The sequence below is a fragment of the Mobula hypostoma genome, chromosome X2 (genome assembly GCF_963921235.1).
Source record: "Mobula hypostoma chromosome X2, sMobHyp1.1, whole genome shotgun sequence".
In the NCBI taxonomy this organism is placed as follows: domain Eukaryota; kingdom Metazoa; phylum Chordata; class Chondrichthyes; order Myliobatiformes; family Myliobatidae; genus Mobula; species Mobula hypostoma.
In genome coordinates, this window is record NC_086129.1 from 11009445 (window position 1) to 11031782 (window position 22338).

Sequence of the window (22338 nt, forward strand, 5' to 3'; positions counted from 1 at the left end):
CACCTTATTTACTCCCTACTTCCTATACATGTCATACAACTCCCTCTTCTTCTTTATCAGAGTTGCAATATCCCTTGAGAACCAAGGTTCCTTATTCCTATTCAATTTGCCTTTAATCCTGACAGGAACATACAAACTCTGCACTCTCAAAATTTCCCCTTTGAAGGCTTCCCACCTACCAATCATATCTTTGCCAGAGAACAACCTGTCCCAATCCACGCTTCTTAGATCCTTTCTCATTTCTTCAAATTTGGCCTTCTTCCAGTTCAGAACCTCAGCCCTAGGACCAGATCTATCCTTGTCCATGATCAAATTGAAACTAATGGTGTTATGATCACTGGAACCAAAGTGCTCCCCTACACAGACTTCTGTCACTTGTCCTAACTCATTTCCTAACAGGAGATCCAATATTGCATCCCCTCCAGTTGGTCCCTCTATATATTGATTTAGAAAACTTTCCTGAACACATTTTACAAACTCTAAACCATCTAGACCCCTAACAGTATGGGAGTCCCAATCAATGTATGGAAAATTAAAATCCCCTACCACCACAACTTTGTTTCCTGCAGTTGCCTGCTATCTCTCTGCAGATTTGCTCTTCCAAGTCTCGTTGACTATTGGGTGGTCTGTAATACAATCCCACTAATGTGGCCATACCTTTCCTGTTTCTCAGCTCCACCCATAAGGACTCAGTAGACAAGCCTTCTAATCTGTCCTGCCTGAGCACTGCTGTAATATTTTCCCTAACAAGCAATGCTACTCCCCGACCTTTCATTCCCCTGCCTCGATCACATCTGAAACATCGGAACCCTGGAATATTAAGCTGCCAGTCCTGCCCCTCCTGTAGCCAAGTTTCACTAATTGCTACAACATCATAATTCCACGTGTCAATCCACGCCCTCAACTCATCCGCCTTCCCCGCAATACTCCTAGCATTGAAATATATACACCTCAGAAGATTTTTACCACCACTCACAACCTTTCTATCAGCAGATTTGCTTAAACTTACAACATCATTTATTTTCACCCCAGCCACACTGTCAGCTCTGGCACTCTGGTTCCCATCCCCCTGCAAATCTAGTTTAAAACCTCCCCAGTAGCACTAACAAACCTCCCTGAAAGGATATTGGTCCCCCTGTGGTTCAAGTGTGACCCGTCTCTCTTGTACAGGTCCCACCTGCCCCAGAAGAGGTCCCAATGATCCTGAAATCTGAAACCTTGCCCCCTACACCAGTTCCTCAGCCACTTGTTCCTCCTCCAGAGCATCCTATTCCTACCCTCACTGGCACCTAGCACAGGTAGCAATCCTGAGATCACCACCCTCGAGGTCCTGCTTTTCAACTTCCTATCAAGCTCTCTATACTCACTGTCCAGGACCTCTTCACTCTTCCTTGCTATGTCATTGGTACCGATGTGCACCACAACATCTGGCTGGTCACCCTCCCACTTCAGAATGTCATGCAATCGATCAGAGACATCCTCGACCCTGGCACTCGGGAGGCAACAAACCATCCTGGATTCTCTGTCAGAGTGGATGTAGAGAGCATGTTTTCATCAGTGAGAGAATCTTGGACCAGAGTGCTTTATTCAGAATAGAAAGACACCTTTGGAATCCATTGCCACGGACAGCTCTGGAGTCCAAGTCATTGGGTATACTTACAAAGGAAGTTGGTAATTTCTTGATTAGTGAAGGTGTCATTAGTAAGGAAGAAGACAGGAGAATGGGGTTGAGAGGGAAAATAAATCAGCTTTGATTGAATGGTGGAGCAGACTCGATGTGCAGAATGGCTATTTTGTTTCTCTGTCACATGGTCTTACGGCACCATTCCATTACTTTTGTGCTCATCACTGTAATTATTCCTGTATTAATGAAACTTAATGTTTATTCTATGAGCTTCTTGTGCACCCTGGTTCCTCTGGCAATAAACTAATCTGATAAGCGGGGCAATATCCAAAGGTTGCAGCAAGATGGGTTGAGCTTGAGATGGGAAGGACAGAATCATTGTAGGGTAGTGATGGTTTGACCTCATCTTATGCTGCCATTGTTTAATCAGAGAAAGACACAGTAGTGTAGCGGTTAGCAGGACGCTATTACAGCTTGGGACGTTCTGGAGTTTGGAGTTCAATTCCAGCGCTGTCTGTAAAGAGTCTGTACAATCTCCCTGTGGATTATCCCCATGGTGCTCCGCTTTCCTACCACAGTCCAAAGGCATACCGGTTAGTTTAATTGGTCATTCTGAGTTGTCCTGTGATTAGGTTAGAGGTAAATCAGGGTTGCCGGGGCTTGCTGGGGCAGTGTGCTTGAGGGGCTGGGGAGAAAGCAATCTGATAGTGGAGGAGAGTGGACCATGGGAGAAAAGGTTACCAGAAGTCAGAGAAATCAATATTCATGCCATCAGGTTTGAGGCTTGCAGACAGAATATAAGGTTTTGCTCCTCCAACCTGGAGAGTGGCCTCATTGCAGCAGCAGAGGTGAAATGTTGGAATGTCTACCCATGGATAAACCATTTTTTGGGCACTTAGTGCCCTGTGCTGGAGACGGTTATGCAGTCTTGTTTATGTATGCAACTTTCCCATGTAGATATGTCTCTCCATGGCCTCCTCTACTGCTATGATGAGGCCACTCTCAGCATCACCTCATATTCCATCTTGGTAGCTTCGAACTGATGGCATGAATATTGATTTTGCTAACTTCCGATAGCTTCTCCCCATTCCCCCTTCTCTCTTCCATTCCCCATTCTGGCTACCCTCTTAACCCTTCCACTCACTGCCCATCACCTCCATCTGATGCCTCTTCTCCTTCTCTTTCTCCCATGGTCCACTCTTCTCTCCCATCGGAATGCTTCTTCTTCAGCCCTTTACCTCTTCCACGTATCATCTCCCAGCTTCTCACTTCATCCCACCCTACCCATCCACCTACCATACTTCTCACCTGATCTCCCCAATCACCTTCTAGCTTGTATTTATTCCCCTCTCCCCATTCTTCTTATTCTGGATTCTTCCCCTTGCGTTCCAGCCCTGATGAAAGGTCTCAGCCCAAAACAATGACTGTTTATTTCTCTCCATAGATGCTGCCTGACTTGCTGAGCTCTTCCAGCATTTTATGTATGTTGCTCTGTATTTTCAGCATCTGTAGAATCTCTTGTCTTTAAAGGTGCAATTTATTTTTCACATGTACACTGAAACATTGAAGTATACAGTGAAATGTGCCATTTGTGTCAGTGGCCAGCAGAGTTCGAGGATACGCTGGGCAGCCCACAAGTGTCATCATATTTCCAGCGTCAACCCTAAGCTGAACATCATTGGAATGTGGAGGAATCCAGAGCACCTGGAGGAAACCCCTGTGTTCATGGGAAGAACGTACAAACCCTTTAATGACAGCATTGGGAATTAAACTCCGATTGCTGATCACTGGTGTTGTAAAATGTATGCTAACCACTACACTACTGTTTCGCCCTTAATGTTTTTATAAAAATAATAAGAGATGTCTAATTAAAATTAACAGTTCCGATGGTTGTCAATATCTGGATATAGATTTGCTCCTCTTGCAAAAGACCATAGACATAGGAGCATGATTCGGCCACTTGGCCCATCGAGTCTACTCTGTCACTTCATCATGGCTGATCCTCTCAACCCCATTCCCCTGCCCTCTCCCTGCAACCTTTCACACCCTGACTGATCAAGAAGCTATCAACCTCCACCTTAAATGCACCCAATGACTTTGCCTCCATTGCCTGTGGCAATGAATTCCACAGATTCACTGTGCTCTGGCTAAAGAAATTCCTACTCATCTCCATTCTAAATAGACATCCCTTTATTCTGAGGCTGTATCCTTTGGTCCTAGAGTCCTCCACTATCGGAAACATCTTCTCCACATCCACTCTATCTAGGATTTCATTGACTTTAATGGGATCCCCTCAATCTTCTAAATTCCAGCAAGTCCAGGCCCAGAGCCATCAATTGTTCCTCATATGATAAATCTTTCATTCCCGGATTGTCTGAACCTGGTGTTCCTCTAATACTGAGCAGGATTACCATTGCAACAACATGTTACCTGTAGGGTAAAACTCACCTGCTTCACAACGGTATAATCTCAGCTGACGTTCCCTATTAATGGGTGCATAATTATAACTTGTTTCTCCCATTGTTTCTTTGCATTTTGCCAGTGGATGAAAATATTCCTCCGTGTTCATCAGTATTAAGCAAGAATTCAGCAGTGGTGGCATGTCTGATCAGTAATTAATCAGCAAAGGTCAACATGCCAGTTTTGAGAGTTAAGTGCTTCATAATTGTCTTCTATTATGATCAAAGTTACAATACCTCTACCTGAAGAAGAGGATAAATAGTGGGAAGACTCTCAGGCTGATGAGATCTGACAGAAGGAACAGGAATGCTCCCTCTGCATCTGTAGCCAACTTCATCGTAGGACGGATAGTTTTACAAGAGAGAAGGACTGCTACAACCAAGAAAATAGCAGCTACAGAAACCCACCAGATCTTTGACACTGGTTATCAACAGAGATTTTCTCACTCATTTGCCCTGTCAGTAGAGGAGTGGACTTGGCACCTTCTAACTTGGACAAGAACTCTACCACAAAGCCAAAGGCTTGTTCCAAGCGGGCGGTTTAGAAAATCGTTTTATTGCCAGTTGCGATCATCCACTTCATTTCCCTGTTTAGCACCATTCTCTATTTTGTGACCTCAGAACCCATGTTCACCAGATCTAGGAGACCTCTCTTGGTGTATCCAAAATCCATAGACAGGGCTCTCCTGGTTCACCCAAGATCAGAACCAGGACTAACCTAGTTCACCCAGGATATACAAACAGAGCTAACCTGGTGTATCCAAGATCTATAAACAGGACTATCTCGGTGTACCCAAAACCCTTTAGCATCTTTAAGGTACAGTACACAAACAGGACTAAACACGAGAGGTTCTGCAGATGCTCCATTTTGAACTCTATTGAGTTCAAAAGTCAGGAGGTTATGTTGCAACTTTATAAAACTCTGGTTTGGCCACATCTGGAGTATTGCATACAGTTCTGGTCACTCCTGCAAATACATTAGAGGCTTTTAAGAGAGGTTTAAATAGGCACATGAATATGAGGAAGATGAAGGAATATGGAACACACACAAAATGCTGGAGGAACTCAGCAGGCCAGGCAGCATCTATGGAAGTGTGTTAAAAGTCGACTGCTTACTCATTTCCATAGATGCTGCCTGGCCTGCTGAGTTACTCCAGCATTTTGTGTGTATTGCTTGGATTTCCAGCATCTGCAGATTTTCTCTTGTTTGTAGAAGGATGTGGACATTGTGTAGGTAAAGAGATTAGTTTTTGGGGTTTTCTGATTTACTTTTTAGTTCATTCGGCACAACATTGTGGGCTGAAGGGCCTGTTCCTGTGCTGTACTGTTCTGTTCTTTGTACCATGCTGGAAATCTTGAGCAACACACACAAAATGCGGGAGGAATCGAGCAAGTCGGGAGAGGAGGAAAATGAACATCCCTGGAGGGGAATAAACAATCGATGTTTCATGCCAAAATCCTTCATCAAGACCGATGAAGGAGCTTGACCAGAAAAGTCGACTGTTTATTCTCCTCCAGAGATCCTGCCTGAGTTCCTCCAACATTTTTCATTTGCTACACAAGCAGGACTAACCTGCAAGGCCCCTGTTTCTGCCTGCTTTTGAAATGTACCCCCTCCCCTTTTCAGGAACCGGAGCTACCCCTCACTCAAGGTACAACATCTACAAAATTTTGTTTACAGTTTTGCCCTTTGCCAATGAAGGCAAAGCTGCAATTTGATGCAGGGTTCTAATGACATCAATCTCTCATTTCCTGAATGAGAGCAACACACACAAAATGCTGGATGAACTCAGCAGGCTAGGCAGAATCTATGGAAAAGATACACTCATCATTATGGGCCGAGACCCTTCAACAGAAACTGTTTTCTTTTCTCAGCAGGAGATGGGGTTGTGAGAGTCTCATTCTTGTGACCGTTAGGATGAGAGGGGAAAGATTTAAAAGGAACCTGAGGGGGCAATTTCTTTCATGCTGAGGGTAGTTACCATGTGAAATGAGGTGCCAGAGAAAGTACAATAGCATAATTTAAAAAGCACTTGGATAGGTACTTGGGGGAGGGGTGGGATTTAGAGAGCCAAACACAGGAAATTGGGAATAGCTGGCCGGGCATCAGATTTCAGATTCACTTACTTATCACACGTATATCGAAGCATACAGTGAAATGTGTTTGTTTGTGTTAACAACGAATACAACCAAGGGTGTGCTGGAGGCAGGCCGCAAGTGTCACCACACTCTGGCATCAACATTGCGTGCCTAGAGTGATTAGCAGAACAACAGAAACAACACCACCACCTAAATGAAATAAAAACAGATGCAAAGAAAGCCCCTTTCCTCCCTCACACTCACACACAGTCAGGCCTCCAACCCCAGGACAGGCAGCCTCCGGGCCTCTGGCTTCCAGTGGGAAATCCACGTTCAATGTAAATTTATCATCGAACTATGTATAGTAGCAGGCAGCAAGTGATCCCGGGGATCATGGGTTTGTGCCTCTGGAGGACTGTGTCCTCTCCAGGGCACAAGCCTGGGCGGGAAGATTTGATGAACTGGCTGTTGCCCGTGCAGTGGGTTCCCCCTCTCCACGTCACTGATGTAGTCCAAGGGAAGGGCAAGCGCTCATACAGCTTGGCACCAGTGTTGTCACAGAGGTTGCCAGAGTGAAGTTGTAAACAACATCAAGCTGCCTTAGGGACCCCGGCTCCGGATTTCTTCCTCAGGGTTTACTCCCAAAGCCTTTCCCATGGGTGGGTATGGCTACAAGGCGGCGGAGGTTTAAAATCAGAGTTTTCCTTCTCCTAGGCGGGCTGCCCTCCAAGGCTGCCGAGCCCCACCTGCCCAAAGCAACTAGTTTTGAGGCGCCAGTGGTCCGCCTTTGCCCCTTCCCTTGTCAGTAGAAACAGTTCCACCGGGCCTAGAGCTAAGCCACATGTGAAGCCCAAGAGCTGGACTTGGTTGTCAGAGGCTGTTAGAGTCGCACACCATTTGGCGCACTTTATAGGTAGTGGGAGCTTATCCCCACAACAACTCCTGGCTATGACAACCTTAGGAACCACATACTAGCCTGAGAGTAATTTTCTTGAAGGTATTCACAGTAGAACAAAGAAACAGAATAGAATCAGTGAAAAACTACACACGAGGGACTGTGCCTGCACTGTATTTTTCTATTGACTCTGTGACTCTATGAAGTTACTGGAAAAGGGCCAGTAACGTCCCAAATGGTATCTTATATGTGCCTTGTGCTGTGTGTGACTGTTGGCACTGTGTTTTGCACTTTGGCCCCAGAGGAACAATGTTTCATTTGGCTGTATTCAGGTATTGTTGAATGACAATTGAACTTGAACTTGAATGATCCCACCCACACTGCTCATGGGGTGTTTGCCCCACGTCCATCAGGGAGGAGGCTATGTAGCATCCACACCAGGACCACCAGACTCAAAAACAGTTACTTTCCCCAAACAGTAAGGCTGATCAACACCTCCACTCATTAACCCACCCCTCACACCCCAACCACCACCACTTTATCATTTCCTGTCAGTCACCTTATATACAGACACTCCTGTGCTCAGCGTCACTTTATGGACAGACAATCAATCTGTGTGTATAAGCTATCTAATGTATTTATTTTTATTGTGTTTTTTTATCATTGTGTTCTTCGTCTTATTGTGGTTTTTTGGTGCTGCAACAGATCCGGAATAACAATTATTTTCTTCTTCTTTACACTCGTGTACTGGAAATGGCACAAAATAATCTTGAATCCTGAATCTTGACTCTGTTAGAAATCTGAATGTATTGGTATATTTAATTTTGAGGACCTTCTTGGCAGTACTGTTTGTATTTTAGTTCTTACTTTTACTGTTGCAGAGACTCCATCTGCTCCGACCGTGTTGACTACCGTTCCGTATTCCAGCTCAGCACAGATTAAAGTGGAGGAACCTGAATCAACTGGCGGTGTCCCAGTCCTCAAGTACCTGGTCGAGTGGAAAGTTCAGGGCGCTGATGAGTGGTTCACCAAAAATGCAGATGCAAAGGAAGGTAAATCCGCAAAGGCAACTGGGTGTTGGACAACGGGCTGTGAATGTGATTTTCCTACATTCACGCCTGGGGAAGATGCTTTTGTGCAATGAACAGGGAGAGAGGAAAGGGTGAACTTTCCTCTAGCAGGGTGACCAAAACTGAATACTCCAAGCTTGTCCATCACTATTTTTGCAATAACCCTTTGAACCACACCACCCCAGGAACCCCCAGCAAACCCGATTGACCCTAACCTAATCACAGGACAATTTACAGTGTACCAGTTAACCTAGCCAGTACATCTTTGGGCTGTAGGAGGACCCAGAGAGTACTTATGCATTCCACGAGAAGAACATAGAGAGACTCCTTACAGAATGGCACCAGAATTGAACTCCAAAATCCTGAACGCCCCAAGCTGTGATAGTGCTGCGCTAACCGCTACAATATTGTGACACCCATTGTATTCAACCAAACTCAGTTCTGTCTCTATTCAAAGCCACAGCATACAGGCCAAAATCCTTTATCATCGTCTATCTGGATTAGAGATCATATCTATCAGGAAAAGTTGAGCGAACTAGGGTTTTTCTCTTTGGTGTAAAGGAGGATGAGAGGTGACTCGATAGAGATGTATAAGGTGATAAGAGGCATAGAGGGAGTGAATGGTTAGAGACTATTTCCCAGGACAGAAATGGATAACATGAAGGACATAATTTTAAGGTGATTGGAGGAAAGTATAGGGGAGATGGCAGAGGTAAGTTTTTTACAGAGAGTGGTGGGTGTCACTGCCTGAGGTGGTGATAGAGCTGATATATCAGGGGCATTTAAGAGATGCTTAGACACATGGATGAAGGAAAAACAGAGCACTATGTAGGAGGGATGGGTTAGATTGATCTTAGAGTAGGTTAAGAGGTCGGCACAACATTGTGGGCCGAAGGGCTTGTACCATGCTATTCTGATGTATGTTTGATGAACGTCACTGCAGCATTATTCTGTTTCTTATGAGAGTCAGCTGCTTATTGACTCCATTAGAAAATCTTGGCACATTTTCAAAATGAAAACAGAAAATAATGGAAAAACTCAGCAGGCCAGTCAGCACCTGTGGAAAGAAAGACAGTCAGTGTTTTGGGTCTGTGACCCCTTATCACAACTAAGAGAGAGTTGTAAATTAGTTTTGAATGGGAAAGGTGGTGCGGTAGTGATGTGTAGACCAAAGCGAATTTCTTTGCTCGGATGAGTTGAAGTGGCTTAATGGGGACAGTTAAATGCCAGGAATGGAATCCTTACACCTAGAACTGTTGATAGCAGACTTCTAAAAGACAAGGTAACATTATGTTTGGGCCTCACTCCAGTTCTGTCCATGGGTGTGGCCTGGAGACAACTAGAGGACAACAGTTCCAGTGAAATGGAGATCAGGTGAGGGGGAAGAAGAGGTCGTCATCACGACCTGCCATGAAATGCTGAGTTCATTTCTTAACATCCAGTTATTAATAACAACCTCACAGTGAATACAAACACAAGAGATTCTACAGATGCTGACCAGTGAAGGGTCTCAGCCTGAAATTTCAACTGTTTATTCATTTCCATAGACACTGTCTGACCTGCTGAGCTCCTCCAGCATTTTGCGTGTGTTGCTCACAATAAGTTCATTTATTTATTAGTACAGGTGAATGCACAAATTATAAGGAGATGTCTGTAAAAATGATAACAAATAATATCTTGGAAAACTTTGGTGCAAAAATACAGCTCGTAATGGATGGAAGATACAAGTTACATAATTGTACAGAGATATGACTTCCATTATAATTCAGTTGAGTTACAGCAAAAATAAACTGTACTACATCTGTAGAAGGTAATCCATTCCATGCTCAAGAGAATAGACAGAACATTGTAAGGAATCCAGTTCAGTAATTGTTATAAAGCTCCACATTTTTAAAGTGCCTCTTGCACTGTTGTTTTAATTGGTATACTACTTCTGGCTTGTTGGCAGCGATCCAGAGGACTAGGTGACACCTCATTATAAAGCATAAAATCTGTAGCTCTAAAGGTGCATGGCATAATGAGGGCTGTGCAGCATTAACTTACGGATCGAAAGCAGCATGAATAACGTTTGGACAAGTCTGCAGTTTAAAATGTATTCCATTGTTCCTGGTAACCAGTTATCCTGTACAGAACATTTTATGTTCTTCATTTCAGTGACCTTTCCAGCTCAATTAGAATATTATACCCAGCAACAAATCTTACGAACCAAAATCGTAACTTACATTTTTGACAGCTTGCATTGTACAAATTGCCCTGGGTTTCTGTTTCAAAATTGGTTAACAATACACATCTTCAATAAAGTTAAGGCAGTTAAAACATTATTTGCTCCAGAAGAAATAAACTGGGGAATCTTACCAAATGTCATAGGAGGGCCTAGAGTAGCTCCTGTCTCTGCCAATGTGCATGAGAACATACAGGCCCTTTGGCCCACAGTGTTAACCTGCTCCAAGATTAATCTAACCCTTCATGGCCCTCCATTTTAGTTTCATCCATGTGCTTATCTGAGATTCTCTTAAATATCCCTAATGTACTGGCCTCTACCACTACCTCTGGCAGTATGTTTCACATGTTTACCACTCTTTGTGTAAAAAAAACTTATCTGATACCCCTCCACTGTACTTTTATTCCAGTCACCTTAAAATTATACCTTCTTGCATTGGACATTTCTGCCCTGGGACAAAGGCACTGCCTGTCCACTCTGTAGCTTGTATCATCTTAAGCACCTTCTTCAAGTCTCCTCTCAATCTGCTTTGCTTCAAAGAGAAAAGCCCTAGGTTGCTCAACCTTTCCTTATTCAACATGCTCTCTAATTCAGGCAATTCTCTGGTAAGTCTCCTCTGCACCCTCTTTAAAACTTCCATATCCTTCCTATAATGAGGCAACCAGAACTGAACACAATATTCCAAATGTGGTTCAACCAGGGTTTTATAGAGTTGCAACATTACCTTGTGACTCTTGAACTCAGTTCCCAGAGTCATGAAGGCCAACACGCCATACACCTTCTTAATTATCCTGTCAACTTGCGTGACAACTTTGAGGGATCAGTGGACCTCATGATCCCCCTTTTCCTCCACTCTGCTAAGAATCCTGCCACGAACTTTGTACTTACCTTCAAGATCAACCTTCCAAAGTGAATCACTTCACACTTCCCTGATTGAACTCCATCTGCGACTTCTCAGCCCAGCTCTACATCCTGTCTTAAGTCCCATTGTAACCTACGACAGCCTTCTACACTTTCCACAATGTCAACCACCTTTGATCAACTGCAAACTTGATAACCCACCCTTCCACTTTCTCATCAAAGTCATCAATAAAAATCACAAAGAGCAGGACCCTAGATGGGGCAACTCAGTAGTGTAGTAGTTAGCACAATGCTTTTTAGTACAGGTGACCCGGGTTCAATTCCCGCAGCTTCCTGTAAGGAGTTTGTATGTTCTCCCCATGACTGCGTGGGTTCCTCTGGGTGCTCCAGTTTTCTTTCACAGGCCAAAGACGTACCGGTTAGTAGGTTAATTGGTCATTGTAAATTGTCTCATGGTTAGGCTAGGGTTAAATCAGGTGTCTATCAGGTGGCGTGGCTCAAAGGGCCTATTCCTTGCTGTATCTAAATAAATAAATAAATACAGATCCCCATGGAACACCGCTGGTCACTGGCCTCCAAATAAAATATACTCCATCTGCCTTCTGTAGGCAGGCAGTTCTGAATTCATGAGCCAATTTTCCATGAATCCCATGCCTCCTGTCTTTCTGAATGAGAACATCCCTCCTCTAAATCATTCTAATACACTCTGTACGAATGAAACTCTGTCTCCATCAAAGTCATAATAATCAGCACATATAAAGTAATGATAGGGATTAAATGCATCCAATGTTCAAGATGAGCTACTTCTAGACCTTCCTGCATTTGTTAACATTTAAATCTCTAAGCTAGTCAGGGTGTCAAAGGTTACAGGGAGAAAGCAGGAGAATTGATGGATAAAAAATCAATGAAGATAGAATGGCAGAGCAGACTCAATGAGCCGAATGGCCTAATTCTACTCCTGTGTCTTCGGATCTCAAAGCAATGTTTTCATGCTATCTGGACAGTGTGAGGGAGCGTGGTAATTCTAAACATGAGATTCTGCAGATGCTGGAATTCCAGATCAACGCACACACAAAATGCTGGAGGAACTCTGCAGGTCAGGCAGCATCTGTGGAAGTAAATAAAAAGTTGATTTTTTGGGCCAACACCCTTCATCAAGTCTGAAAATTTAGGGGGAGGATGCCTGAATAAAAAAAATGGGGGTGGGGGGGGGAAGAAGTGATAGGTGAAGCCAGGTAGGTTGAGGAGGGGGTGGGATAAAGGAAGAAGCTGGGGGGTGAAGGTAGAAATCATAAAAGTAATTTATGTAACAGTTTTTAATATCTGACAGTTCTAGGTTCCGAGAATGCCATTACCATCAGTGGACTCTCTCCAGAGACCACATATAACCTTCGGTTATCTGCTGTGAATGGGAAGGGAACTGGTGACGCCAGCCAGATCATTACGTTCACAACACAGCAAGTTCGTAAGTACAAGATGGTTCTTTGAACACTCCATTTACATTTACAGTGGCACAGTCACTTAGATTAGATAAGGAAATGGGCATTGAACATTTGGACTCATTAACTTGAACATCATATTCAATAACTAGTACTTTAAAGGCCATTATGTAGTCAGAGTGTCACAGGTACTCTGAAATGGAGTTAAACCATCTCTAAAGACTTAATGTTGCACATACTAACAAATACTGTCCACAGTGTTCGTATTGTTAGTTCTGTAATATTACCTTGAAGCATACTGTCATAATTTTTACCTTTGCTGCATTATTTAAAGATAATTTAGCTGAATGTTTTTCAATGTAAAATGTTAGCCCTTTGAAGATACCAGATTTTTTTTCTATTAAGAGGAGGACATGAAGATTGAAACCACGAGCAAGAAAATTGCCGAAAAAATATATGGTCTGTGCATGTTATTTACAAACTTTGTACAAACGTGTATATAAAGTGGCATTTTTTTTTCTGTGTGTGTGTGTGTCCGTCCTAAATGGCCCAAAGGAATCTCACTGATCGGGAGACTTCAAATGATGGTGGTTTAAATCCTGGCGATAAACCAGTTCATTGTGGCTGTGAGAATCTGCTTTCTGACCAATCCTGAGAAGGAAGATAAAGAGTCTTCCCTGAAGTAATATAATTTCTGAAAATGAAGTGCCATTTGATGGTACAGATTACTGGCCCTAATTTCACACCTAATTTGGCAACTTTATCTGTGAGAAAAGCAATCTTTTAAATGTGCAAATGGATGCATTGTGCTGGCACAATCCCCTGAAATTCAGTTCGATAGAGAAGCTAACACTAACGTTGATGGATGTTCTGGAATTTGAATGTACTGGTAGTGACCAGAAAGGACAGGCAATGGAAATTTAGATTTTTATCTTTATTCAATTTGTTTGACAAAAGTTTGTAATTGTGCTAAAGAAGGAAACACACAGTTGTTAGAGAGCAGGTCTCCAAAAGCTTTTAATCTTCACACATGTTGGCCAAAGTAATTCGGATTTTAAAAGTTCTCATATAATTGGCTAATAAGTATTAACAGCTTGTCACCACTTCTGAAACAAAGTGGGGACGGGCGAGAGAAGGGTTGTATTTTAGAGATTGGACATCTAGTACATGTCCTGGTGTGGAAGCGAAAAAACAAAATAAGTCCATAACTTGAGCCCAGTCCCCCATTTGTGATGCAGGCACTGGTATTGTTTGTGAGAACTGCAGATGGAAAGAAATTGTTCACTGAAGTACATAGAGGGAGTGGTTGTGGATGTGGCTTCTGTGTTAGGCTGTAAAGCCTGCTTGTAATTTTAGTTTTGTTAACCCTTGTTTTTATGAATGCGACTGTAATCTAAACCACTCTCCATCACAATTATAGCTATTTATAATCATTCAGTTTTAGGAATCAAATAGCGATACCTCTTTTTTAATTACAATGTGGTTTCTGTGGTAAAATCAAGTTTCATTTCTATCTTTAATTCTTTTCTTAGACCATAAGACATAGGAGCAGAATTAGGTCATTTGGCCCATTGAATCCATTCCACCGAGATGTAACACAGAGCGTCATAGGAAGTTATTCCTGCCTGTGGCCATCAAACTTTACAACTCCTCCTTTGGAGGGTCAGACACCCTGAGCCAATAGGCTCGTCCTGGACTTATTTCCTGGCATAATTTACATATTACTATTTAGTTATTTATGGTTTTATTACTATTTAATTACTTATGGTGCAACTGTAACGAAAACCAATTTCCCCAGGGATCAATAAAGTATGGCTATGACTAATCCGCTCTGCCACTTTATAATGGCTGATCCCTTTCCCCTCTCAATCCCTTTCTCCTGCCTTTTCCCTGTAACCTTTATGCCCTGAGTCATCAAGAATCTATCAGCTTCTGCCTTAAATACACCCAATGACTTAGTCTCCACAGCCGGTTATGGCAAAGAATCCCACAGATTCACCATCCTCTGACTAAAGAAATTCCTCCTCATCTCCATTTTAAATGGATGTCCCTCTATCCTGTGGTTGTGCCCTCTGGTCCTAGACACCCCAACTATAGGAATCATGTTCTCCACATACACTCGATTGAGGCCTTACAGCATTTGATTTATCTCAATGAGATTCCGCCCGTCATTCTTTTAAATTCCAGTGAGTACAGGCCTGGAAGCATCAAACACTCCTCATGTGATAAGCCTTTCATTCCTGGAATCATTTTCATGAACCTCCTTTGAACTCTCTCCAATGTGAGCATACCTTTTCTGTGTGAAACTGCTCACAATACTCCAAGTGAGTTCTCACCAGTGCCTTCTGAAGCCTCAATGTTACATCCTTGTTTTTATATTCTAGTCCTCTCAAAATGAATGTAAACATTGCATTTGCCCTCTTCATCACTGATTCAACTTGCAAGTTAACCTTTAAGGAATCCTGCACGAAGACTCCCAAGTCTCTTTGCACCTTGGATTTTTGAATTTTCTCCCCATGTGGAAAATAGTTTACCCTGTTTTTCCTTCTACCAAAGTGCATGACTCTACACTTCCCGACACTGCATTCCATCTGCCACTTCTTTGCCCATTCTCCTAATCTGCCTAAGTCCTTCTGCAGCCTCTCTGCTTCCTCAACACTACCTGCCCCTCCACCTATCTTTTGTATCCTGCAAACTTGGCCACAAAGCCATAAATTCTGTCATCGAAATCAATGACATACAATGTAAAAAGAGTCGGACCCAACACAGACCCCAGTGGAACACCACTAGTCACCGGCAGCCAACCAGAAAAGTCTGCTTTTATTCCCACTCTTTGCTTCCTGCCAGTCAGCCAATGCGCAAGCCATGCTAGAACCTTTCCTGTAATACCATAGACTCTTGTCTTGTTAAGCAACCTCACCTGTGGCACCTTGTCAGAGGCCTTCTGAAAATCCAAGTACACAACATCCACTGATTCTCCTTTGTCTCTCCAGCTTGTTATTTCTTCATAGAAGCCCAACAGATTTGTCAGGCAAGATTTTCTTCAAGGAACCGATGTTTTATTACGCGCCTCTAAGTACCCCTAAACCTCATCCTAAATAATGGTCTCCAACATATTCTCAACTACTCAAGTCAGGCTAACTGGTCCTTTCTTCTGTCTCCCTCCCTACTTAAAAGTGGAGGGGCATTTGCAATATACATTTCTCCAGAACCATGCCAGAATCTCAGGATCCTTGAAACATCATTACTAATACTTCCACAATCTCTTCAGCTACCCTTTTTGGAACCCTGGGGTGTAGTCCATCTGGTCCAGGTGACTTATCTCCCTCAGATAAGGCTATAAAGCTTTCCAAACACCTTCTGCCTAGTAATAGCAACTGCACTTACTCATGCCCCCTGACTCTCTCAGACATTCGGCATACTGCTAGTGTCTTCCACAGTGAAGACTGATGCAAAATACTTGGTCAACTCATCCGCCAGTTCCTTGTTCCCTATTACTACCTCTCAAGTGTTATTTTCCAATGGTCTGATATCTATTCCCACCTCTCTTTTGCGTCCAGATATAATCATATGGTCTGACACCAGTAGAGAAGTGGTTATTGGTAAACTCACAGTCCCCTGGGAAGACAACATCGATGAAGCCCATGAGCGCAAGTTAACCAAGTATGCAGAATTAAGATCAGAGTGCAGAGACAGGGAGTGGAATATCTCATGCTCATTTGAATTAGGTTGCCATGGGTTTATTGCGTTCACTTTCCAGAAGTGGCTCGGTGATGTTGGCTTCACTAGAAGAGAGATCAAGTCAACCAGCAGGGCTGTAGCTGAAGCAGCAGAGAAAGGATCAGCATGGGTGCGGACCAAGTATGTCCAGAGGGGCAGATAGTCAGACAGTGTATACATATCTTGCAAACCCTTCAGTAGTTGTATAGACACCTGAAGAGCAGACTATCTGTTGGATGGAAGTGACCAACAACTCTGATAGAGGCAGATGCTAAGTTTATAAGCTCACCAGTGGGAGGTGGTGCTTTAGCACTGCTGGCCCACCACCTCCAAAGAGTCTTGATCATAAGCGGGCCGAAACTCCTGAAGACAGGTGGCAGATCAACTGATGATCCCACTAGTGATAGCACAGGACAGTTAACATCTTAATCCACGTGTATTTTCAATTCTATCTGAAAAAGCTTCTGGTATCACCTTTGATATTATTGGCTAGATCAGCGGTCCCCAACCACCGGGCCACAAAGCATGTGCTACCGGGCCGTGAGGAAATGATATGAGTCAGCTGCACCTTTCCTCATTCCCTGTCACGCACTGTTGAACTTGAACATAGGGTTGCCAACTGTCCCGTATTTGCTGGGATATCCCGTATATTGGGCTAAATTGGTTTGTCCCATACGGGACCGCCCTTGTCCTGTATTTCCCCCGCTAAGGTAGAGCATTCCTATGAAACCTTCCGTGCCAAAATGGCGTGAAGCGAAGAAGCAATTACCATTAATTTATATGGGAAAAATTTTTGAGCATTCCCAGACCCAAAAAATAACCTCACAAATCATACCAAATAATACATAAAACCGAAAAAATAACACTAACATATAGTAAAAGCAGGAATGATATGATAAGTACACAGCCTATATAAAGAAGAAATAATGTATGTACAGTGTAGTCGGGAAGATGAAGCCAAGACCGATTTGTGGGGTCTTGGCTTCATCTTCCCGACTACACTGTACATACATTATTTCTTCTTTGGGGGGGGTGGGGGGGGAGTCGGCACGTATGCGCATGTGCACACAGGTGCCCGCGTAAGGCTTCATGGTCATGGTAGTCTTTCCTGGGGTAAAGTGTCCCGGGATTTGACTGCTACTTTTGTCCCTTATTTCGGAGTGAGAAAGTTGACAACCCTAACTGTAGAAGGCATGTTGAGGTGAGTTTAACCCTACTAGAACACCCCCCCCCCCCACCCCCTGGTCGGCCGGTCCGCAAGAGTATTGTCAATATTAAACTGGTCCGCAGTGCAAAAAAGGTTGGGGACCCCTGGGCTAGATGGTCTTCATATTTTATCTTTTCCCTCCTTATGGTGGTTTTAGTTGTCTTAATGTTGATTTTTAAAAGCTTCCTAATCCTCTAACTTCTGGCTAATTCTTGCTTTATGTTGGCTTTGACTTCCCTTGTCAGCCAGGGTTGTGACATCCTGCCTTTAGAATACCTCTTTGGGACTTATCTATTCTGTGCCTTCTGAATTGCTCCCAGCAACTCCAGCCATTGTTGCTCTGCCGCCACCCCTGCTAGTGTCCCTTCCAATCAACTTTGGCCAGCTCCTATCTAATGCCTCTGTAATTCTCTTTACTCCACTGTAATACTTTATACTGGACTTTATCTTCTCCCTCTCAAGTTGTAGGGTGAATTGTATCATATTATGATTATTGGCTTCTAAGGGTTCCTTTACCTTTAAACTCCCTAATCAAATCCAGTTCATTACACAAGATCCAATCCAGAGTAGCTGATCCCCTAGTGGGCTCAACTGCAAGCTGCTCTAAAAAGCCATCTTGTAGGTATTCTCTTTCTCTCTCTCTCTCTCAGGATCCAAAATCAGTACCAACCTGATTTTTAATTATTTGTTAATATTAAAATTTTATTATTATTATCTAGTTCCCAATATACTTGCATATAGAAATACTCCATGTCTGTCGTAACGTTGCCCTCTTTGCATGCCTTTTCTATCTCCCGTTGTTATTTACTATATATTCCACATCCTGGCTACTGTTCGGAACCCTGTATATAACCCCCATCAGGATATATTTTTCCCTTGAAGTTCCTTAACTACCCACAATGATTCTACATGCTCCGATCCTACATTACCTCTTTACAGTGATTTGATTTCATTTTTTGCCAACAAAGCCATTCCGCCTCCTCTGTCTACCTGCCTGTTCTTCACTACAAGGCGTATCCTTGGATGTTAAGCTCCCAGCTGTGATCTTCTTTCAGCCATGAGTTAATGATGACCACAACGTCATACCTGCCAATCTCTAACTGCACTACAAGATCGTTTACCTTCTTCTATATGTTGTGTAAAACACCTTCAGTCCTGTATTTGTGACACTTTGTGATTTTGTCCGCCGTTACACTGCAAATCATCTGCCCTATCATCTTCCTGTCCATCCTGACAGCCTCACTACACACTGTCTTTGCTTTTATACCAACTGTCCCAACCCCAGCCCTTTCATTCAGTTTCCAATCACCTGCCAAATTAAATGTTTTTGATAAGTCGACTTTCGTCCCTTTTCACATCTTTTTTTTTCTTTCTGTTCATCTCATCTCTGTCCGTTACTAGACACTGGAATACTATAACGCAGTACAGGCCCTTCGGCCCTCGATGTTGTGCCGACCCATATATTCCTTAAAAAAAGTACTAAACCCACACTACCCCATAACCCTCTATTTTCCTTTCATCCATGTGCCTGTCCAAGAGGCTCTTAAATACCGCTAATGTTTTAGCCTCCACCACCATCCCTGGCAAGTTATTCCAGGTACCCACAACCCTCTGTATGAAAAAACTTACCCCTGATATCTCCCCTAAACTTCCCTCCCTTAACTTTGTACATATGCCCTCTGGTGTTTGCTATTCGTGCTCTGGGAAACAGGTACTGGCTATCCACCCTATCTATGCCTCTCATAATCTTGTAGACCTCTATCAAGTCCCCTCTCATCCTTCTACACTCCAAAGAGAAAAGTCCCAGCTCTGCTAACCTTGCCTCAGAAGACTTGTTTTCCAATCCAGGCAACATCCTGGTACATCTCCTCTGCACCCTCTCCATAGCTTCCACATCCTCTCTACAATGAGGTAACCAGAACTGAACTGAACAATACTTTTAAGTGTGGTCTCACCAGAGATTTGTAGCGTTGCAACATGACCTCTCTACTCTTGAACTCAATCCCCCTATTAATGAAGCCTAGCATCCCATATGCCTCTTAACTATCCTATCAACCTGTGCAGTGACCTTGAGGGATGTATGGATTTGAACCCCAAGGTCCCTCTGTTCATCCACACTCTTAAGTAACCAACCATTCACTGTGTACTCAGCCTTCTGGTTTGTCCTTCCAAAATGCATTGCCACACACTTATCCGGATTGAACTCCATCTGCCAGTTTTCTGCCCAGCTCTGCATCCTGTCTATATCCTCTTGTAACCTTCGACAACCTACAGCTCCATCCACAACTCTTCCAATCTTTGTGTCATCTGCAAACTTACTCACCCATTCTTCCACCTCTTCATCCAGGTCATTTATAAAAATCACAAAGAGCAGGGGTCCCAGGACAGATCCTTAAGGCACTCCACTAGTCACCGACCTCCAGGCAGAATACTTTCCTTCCACTACTACCTTCTGCTTTCTTCCTGTAAGCCAATTTTTTATCCAAACAGCCAAGGTTCCACTGATCCCATGCCTCATGACTTTCTGGATGAGTCTCTCATGGGGGACCTTGTCAAATGCCTTGCTAAAATCCATGTAGACCACATCTACCGCCCTACCCTCATCTTTTTCTTTTGTTACCTCTTCAAAAAACTCAATTAGGCTCGTGAGGCATTACCCTCCCTTCACAAAGCCATGTTGACCATCCTTGAGTAGACTGTACTTCTCCAAATGCTCGTAGATCCTATCCTTAAGAATCCTTTCCAATAGTTTGCAGACCACTGATGTAAGACTCACCGGTCTATAGTTCCCAGGATTCTCCCTATTACCTTTTTTAAACAAGGGAACTACATTTGACATTCTCCAATCCTCCAGCACCTCCCCTGCAGCCAAAGAGGATTCAAAGAGCAGAGTTACTGCTCCAGTGATCTCTCCTCTCACTTCCCACAGTAACCTGGGGTATATCACATCCGGCCCTGGGGACTTATCAATCTTGATGTTTTTAAGAAGATCCAACACTTCTTCCTTAATCTCCACATTGTCCAGCACACAGGCCTGTTCTATTTTGACCTCACCCTGATCAAGGTCCTTTTCACTTGAGAATACTGAAGCAAAGTATTCATTTAGGACCTCCCCAACCTCATCCACGTCCAGGCACGTGTGGCCTTCTTTATCCTTTAGTGGCCCCACCTTCATTGTTGTCATCCTTCTGTTCTTCACGTATGCATAGAATACCTTGGGGTTCTCCTTAATCCTACGTGCCAAGGCCTTCTCATGCCCCCTTCGAGCTCTCCTAAGTCCTTTCTTAAGCTCCTTCCTGGCTACCCTATATTTCTCATGAGCCCTTCCTACTTCTTATATCTATCATATGCTTTCTTTTTCCTCTTGACAAGTTGCCTCACATGTTTCGTCAGCCACGGTTCCCTTTTCCTACCATTTTTTCCTTGTCTCAGTGGGACAAACCTATCCTGAACCCAGCACAAGTGAAAGCAGTTTTCAAAGGGGAGCCAAGTAAGTTCATCCAATGATCCTCTTTCTGTCCCTGTTTGTCGTTCATGTCTTAGTTTTCCAATATTTTCAGATATGTCTGCAATGTGTTATGCATCAGAGTGTAAAGTCATAAAATGGGCTCCCACTTGGCCCTCTGCAGAGTGTAGTGCTCCCACCTGGGTCTAATCAACACTGCAGGGTAGTAATGAGATGATAACCAAGGCCAACCAACAAAATGAACTGAAGTGAATTTGGCATCTTCCCAGTTATATTCGTATTTACTCCTTGTCTGGTTTCAGTGCATCAACTGAGAGCTGATGGCAGCTCGCTGCAGCCTTTCGATTGGTGGTGATTTAGCAATATGTGTATGACCATAACATAAAAACACTTCTCATCATCTCCTGACATCAATCATTTGACATTTAATCACTATAAATCTGCAACAGCAATTATCTTAAAAGCATTCTAATTTAACTGTGTCTCTTGCTCTGTTTCCCAGGTGGGTGGTTTATCTTTTTCTGATATTGCAGTTCTTGTCCAGATCAACAGTGACCTTTTTGTTTTATCAGTTGTCAAGGCAACATGATGTTTGTGTGTTTTTCCCTGATGGCATTGGGGCATGGGAGATGTCTCGGTGATAGCATCCACTTTAGGAGAGATTAGGTGAAGAGTACAATGTTGATTCATTGAGATTCATTCCTTGAGTTTCTCCTTGTGGGCAGTGAGATGGTGAATATTTCTTCAAAACTATTCCAAGTGTTTGGGAAGTTGTAAAGTGACCAGCAGGAGCCTGACCATCTCACACACAAGTTGCTGAAGAAACTCAGTAGATCAGGCAGCATCTACGGAGAGGAATAAATAGTCGATGTTTCAGGCCGAGACCCTTCACCAGAAACCTTGGTTGTTGTTTATCATCTGTTGTAAAATGACCATCAAGAGACTGATGTTCTCATGTCGCCTCTTCCACCCTTGGCATACGTCTACATCCTCTTGCTGATAAACTCCTGACCCTTGCAGCTACATGTAGTGGCCACTTTACTCGGTACAGGAGTGTAAACCGGTATGGTCTGCTGCTTTAGTCCATCCACTTCAAGGTTCAATGTGATATGTGTTCAGAGATGCTCTTCTGCACACCACTATTATAATGCATGGCTTATTTGAGTTACTGTCACCTTGAACCAGTCTGGCCATTCTCCTCTGATCTCTCTCATTAACAGGGCATTTTTGCCCACAGAACTAACACTCACTGGATGTTTTTTTTTGTTTTTCGCACTATTCTCTGTAAACTCTAGAG

The 22338-nt window shown here is 43.4% G+C and overlaps 1 protein-coding gene across 8 annotated transcripts in view; it reads left to right on the top strand.

Annotated features, from left to right (window-relative positions):
* LOC134340959 (neural cell adhesion molecule 1-like) overlaps positions 1-22338 on the top strand; it is a 688943-nt gene that overhangs the window by 549960 nt on the left and 116645 nt on the right. For all 8 annotated transcript variants that reach the window (XM_063038579.1, XM_063038578.1, XM_063038580.1 and 5 more), the window contains 2 exons: positions 7939-8109; positions 12540-12674. In XM_063038579.1, coding sequence (XP_062894649.1) covers positions 7939-8109; positions 12540-12674 — 306 coding nt within the window. The remainder of the gene's footprint in view (positions 1-7938; positions 8110-12539; positions 12675-22338) is intronic.